A 5421-nucleotide genomic window follows, 5' to 3' on the forward strand; every position below is an offset into this window, starting at 1 on the left:
GCAAGCAAATCAGGGGAATATATCCTAAATGTTTCCCACCAAAAAAAAAGAAAAAAAAAAAAAAAAAAAATTCTACATAAAATCAAATCAAATGAAAATAGTGTTAATTAAATATTGATTATTATTATTGTAAAATGCAGGAACCCGAGCGAGAACACTACGTTCAGAAGGAGAAACATTCAATATAAAGTGCATTATTCTGGAAAATGTATTGTCTGATTCGCTTTTTTTTTTTTTTTTTTTTTTTAAAACAGCACTGAGGAAACAAACAAACAAACAAAAAAGACTTGCTTTTCTTTCTCACCGTGAGATTTGTTCAGAAAAAAAAAGGCACAAGCGTCGCTGGTGAGAGCAAATCTTTTTTATTTCTTTCTTTATTCCAACGCTATAAATAAACGGGTAACACTGTTCCTGACGTCGGCGTGTCCCTCAGCTTATCTGTTTCAGTCACTGCGCTCGAACCCTGTTTCTCCAGCTACAAAAAAACCCCCAGACAAGACGTGCAGTCTGGGGGGTGGGGGTGGGGGGTGGGTTACAAACTGTATAAAAAAACACACACACGCATGTGAAATCTACTCCTAGCACCGACCTGCAACGTCTCGGCAGCTATGTATTGCTACAGAATGTGTAAAAAAAAAAGGGAAATAAAGAGCACAAAGATCCGCATGAAAAAAGAAAAAAAATTGCTTTTGAAACGGAATTTGTGCAAAAAAAAAAAAAAAAAAAAAACCTGTACTTTTTTGTTTGGAACACTGTGGGTTTATAATCAGGTCGTGGATGAAGAAATATCGAACATTCGCATGTTTTTTTTGTCTCCTGGGTTAAAAACTTGATCGCGTATTAGCGATATCACTTTTTTTTTTTTTTTTTTTTGAGATATCGCAATTTGTTTCTTTTTTTCATTCAAAAAGTTTACAGAATCTTTTTTTTTTTCAGTTGTAAATTCCAACAAATATCTTAATTGCGATTGCGATTTTGTTCACAAATTAAAAAAAAATATATATATATAGATTGCGGAATATATTAATAGGAAATAAATAGATTTGAATAAATTTTTACGTAAAAATGAATAAATGAATGGATAAACGTGAATAAAATCGCATGGCTGATTTAAAAAAAAAAAAAAAAAAGGAAAAAAGAAAAAAAAGAAAAACAGCTATAATACAGATCACTGATAGAGATTTTTTTGGTGGAGAAAAAAAAAAAAAAAAAAAAAAAAAAAAAAAAAGAAAAGAAAATTAAATAAATAAATCGTGCACTGAGTACCTGCTGGATTTCCTTTAAGCTTCTTAACCTGGTACTACAAGTACTATAGGTACTACAGCTGAGTGTGAAATATTGCACTAATCCCGTAAGCTTTGTTCTGGGAGATACTTGCTGCATTGAGGGGAAGGAAGAGGAGGAGGTAGTGATAGGACAGAGGAGGAGCTGTGCATTATTTTGTTTCCCGTTATTTCTCAGGACTGAATTCACGGCGGCTCCTTTAAACCGAAGATCTCAGCGTGTGTGCGTCCAGTATACATAAACATGGCCAGAGGTGGCGCTGTGCTAAGCGAGAGGTTATAAGGCCGTCTCTAGTTTAATCAACCAGCAACGTTGATGCATCGTGATTCTCAGGCGCTCGCAAAAATTATTATATTAGCCGATTGTTGCGGCGGACGATATTCAGGAATCGGGAAAAAAGGCCAAATATTTACTTGAGTTGTTACGTCAAAGTTATGAGATATCTATATAAAAAAAATATCAGGAGCACTTACACACCTGGATTTTATTTTTGTAAATTTTTTTTATAAAAATAATTTAATAATTATTAATACTATATACCGGCAGCCTCGAGTTCTACATTAATCAGGTAAATGTTTTTCAGGCTGAAACTAAAAAAAAAAATAAATCAAGATGCATCAAGTGTGTGAGACGTGGAGTTTCTCCTCCCGATCTCATATCAGATTCAATTTATTTCTATTTAAATACTAAAGTACCGTCGGACCGCTTTCTTGTGTCGACCCTCGAGGTTTGCTTAGATCCCGCATTCTGTTTTAAAATATGTAAAAAGAAAAAAAAGGCTAATAAAAACTTTGGTCTACAGTGAAGTGAAAAAGTTCCAGCGAACAAAGCGAAAAATATCCATAAATGTCAGGAAGACGTCCTATACGAGATCCGTAAAAGTAAATGAACAAAATCCAGCGGTCTGACGTGATCTGAATCCATGCTGTGTGTGTGTGTGTGTGTGTGTGTGTGTGTGTATGTGTGTGTGTGTGTGTGTGTGTGTGTGTCAGTGTGTGTGTGTGTGTTGCTGCACTTCACCCCTGTATTTATTGCTTTTTTAAGATGGCAGTCCAGAGATAAAGAGTGAAGCAGAAGGACGAGTGTGACGTCTAAAGAGTTTGGTTATTGCTTCTTTCGAGTCCGTGCTCTCTCTCACACACACACACACTTCGGAAATGAAGCGTCCTCCTGCTAAGAGTCTGTTTCGCTTCACTCCGGATTGTGAAAAAGTCGTTATTTGACCATGACACAGCTGCTGAGCTGCTGCTCCTGGAGCTCGGGGGTGTCGGGGGCTCCGGCACGGCCGCCTCCTCCCAGGCTCCAGCTCACCTGCTGGGGTACTAGCGAGTGCTGTGTCTGGGCGTAGCTCTGGAGCTGGAGCTGCGAGCGAGGATGTGCGTGCAGGTGAGGCTGCTGGCTGATGTGCAGTCGGGCTTCCAGTAGGTGAGCCGCCGACACCACCGGAGAGAGGGACGAGTACGAGGAGGACGGGGGGTCTACGGGGTGATGCCACAGAAGAGGAACTGAGCTCTGTGCAGAAATCATCTGGGTGGAGGTCTGCGGTGGAGGGTTGGAGAAAAGCGCAGCCGGAGTGAACAGGCTGTTGGAGGGAGGGGAAGAGCAGGGGGAAGACGAGGACGAAGAGGAGGACGAGGGCAGCTGCGTGAGGAAGAGCGTGTTTGCTTGTTGCTGGGGCTGGTGCTGGATTTGTAGCATCCTAAAATAAAAAAAACACAACACAAGGTTATTACAATAATACATTTTCGACCAGTGGGCGGGGCTAATTTCAGGCCTAGAAAACAGAAAACTAATTTCCCTGGAACGGCTCGAGCATCTCACCTCTGCTGATGCAGCACCTCCTCCAGCATGCTGCGTCGCTCTCGAGGTCCTGTGGCGCCCTGCAAGCCGGACGGGGGGCACAGGGTGGGCCCTAACGACCCCCTGCTGCCCCTGGAGCACGAGGTCGGGGTGCACACCTGTCTTGCCAGGCCCTTGATCTTATTCAGGCCCAGAAGACCTTTGGTACGAGAGTTCTTCCTCAGCTGCTGACGGAAGGCTTTCAGTCCTGCGCACATCAGCACAATGTTCACAAGACACACACACACACACCCTAGAGTTATTATAGCCCTTCAGCTTCTTTGCCAAAGTGTTTATGAGTAGGAGGCTAATTTCATGTTTTTGTGGATTCAGGCCTAAATTGAAACCTTTAGTACACACACACACACACACACACACACACACACACACACACACACACACACACACACACACACCTTGTGTAAGGGAGGTATCGGAGGCTCGCCGTCCCTCCTGGAAGCTTGCCGCGTGCAGACTGCCCTGGTTTTGCAGGATTCGGTTGGAGGACAGTGCCAGAGGTGCTCTGACGGGCCCCGATGTCCCGGTCCCGAACCCGGGGGCCAACATCGTAGAGAGATCTCCTACGGCTGTGGCGGAAAGGGGCGGAGTCAGGTTCGACGAAGACTTCAGACAGCTGTCCGATGATGCGCCGTCCGACGGACTGATCACGATGCCTGAGAGAAGAAACGTGTTCATTAAAATCGGAAAGCAAATGTACACATTTTATAATATATATATATATATTTTTTTTTTTTCCTACAGGGAGGGTTGCAGAGATGGAAGCGGGCGGAGACTTCGGCCAGGGTGTGTCTACGTGAAGCGGTGTTAGGAACGATCGCAGATCCTTGCAGCGTCCCGTCCTCCTCCTCCAGGTCTCCGGGACGCACTTCTTCGTTAATGGTGGTCTCCAGGAGACTGTTAGGGGAGATGGAGCGATTCCACAGGAGGCCGTTCAGACTCGCCTCCACCGGACACACCACCCTCTGGAGCACAAATAACAGGACAGGGTTAATAAAAGTTAGCGGAAGCTCCATTATGAGCGACGACAAAAAAATAAATAAATACATATATTGCTCACCTGAAATAGCGCTCCCTGGTCCCACTCCATTTGCGAGTGCAAAGCGCTGTTCATCGTCGCGGCGACGGGCAGGGCGGGCCGGAAACCTTCGGATGACTCCACCATCACCTTGAGGAGGAAGAGCGGAGTGAGGCGGGGGGATGTAATGTCACACCAGGAGGAGGAGGTGAGAGGCATTGTGAGGAGACACTGACCTCGGGGCTGGACGAGGACCCGCTCCTGCTCCTCTGGGTCCAAGTGCCGCCGCATTGCCGGGTAAGCTGCTGGCTCCGGTGCTCTTTAACCCGCTCCAGCAGAAGGTAGTAGATGGCCGAGAAGTGATTGTAGCTGCTGCTCTGGAGGGACTGAACGAGAGAGAGAGAGAGAAAAAAAAACGAATACAAATATTAGTGTATGTTTCGAAAAATAAACATGTATGCTGGTCTTCTATCGCTAAACTAGACTAAAAATAAAATCTGGTTTACTCCAGAGAGAGTAACAGAAAGCTGATTGGCTGTTACATGTTGTAGTCGTAATACAGTGAATTATATTTGGACCAGAGAAAGAAAGATATAAATATAAAAACTAGAGCATTTCCGTGGGCATTAGAGGTACACGGACGTCGGAAAACTTAGACCTGTTTAAACTGATTTACGACCCCTAACAGCGGATTTTAGACTTTAGGACCCTGCGGAAACCCTGCCTGGCACACTGATCCGTATTAATGCTTCTGACACTACGGAGAAGCGAATCCGGCGTGTGTTTGAGCGACGTTTCTTTTAGCTATGATTACAAGCATCTTGCGGAAGGTGGCAGATTTCCGGAACAGATGCTGCCGTGTTTATCGTTTCTCTGCCAGCAGGGAAATGCGTTTCGACTGTTGGCGCGAGGCTGAGACAAACACCGGATTCTCAGAATCCCGGAAACGACGGCGATTACGCTAACGCTCCCCCTGCGCTAATCGCTTGTTTTCTCGTCTCTCACCTCGACGGTCCTCTGGCGGTCGATGCCCAGCGTGTGCATGATGCTCAGGACGGGCTCGCTGTAGTCGCCCAGGTTGGAGTTGTAGTCGGTGAGGGAGTGCGAGAGGGTCTGGTGGGGGGCGCTGGGGTCCGCTAACATCCAGCGGTGCTGCTTGATCTGAGCGATGCTGATCCTCTTGGCCGGATCCACCACCAGCATCTTCCGGATCAGATTCTCACAGTCTGAGAAGGAGAAAGAGAAAAAAAGAGGGGCTGTGA

General features: G+C 45.3%; 1 protein-coding gene across 1 annotated transcript in view; it reads right to left on the reverse strand.

Annotated features, from left to right (window-relative positions):
* Positions 1-1124: 1124 nt before the first annotated feature.
* LOC310724183 (serine/threonine-protein kinase SIK1-like) overlaps positions 1125-5421 on the reverse strand; it is a 10112-nt gene continuing 5815 nt past the window's right edge. The window contains exons 8-14 of the mRNA XM_083537926.1: positions 5165-5385; positions 4396-4545; positions 4202-4309; positions 3884-4106; positions 3540-3797; positions 3106-3331; positions 1125-2983 (exon numbers count right to left, since the gene is read on the reverse strand). Coding sequence (XP_083394052.1) covers positions 2500-2983; positions 3106-3331; positions 3540-3797; positions 3884-4106; positions 4202-4309; positions 4396-4545; positions 5165-5385 — 1670 coding nt within the window. The 3' untranslated portion in view covers positions 1125-2499. The remainder of the gene's footprint in view (positions 2984-3105; positions 3332-3539; positions 3798-3883; positions 4107-4201; positions 4310-4395; positions 4546-5164; positions 5386-5421) is intronic.

The sequence above is a fragment of the Silurus aristotelis genome (genome assembly GCF_946808225.1).
Source record: "Silurus aristotelis genome assembly, chromosome: 3".
Taxonomy (NCBI): Eukaryota; Metazoa; Chordata; class Actinopteri; order Siluriformes; family Siluridae; genus Silurus; species Silurus aristotelis.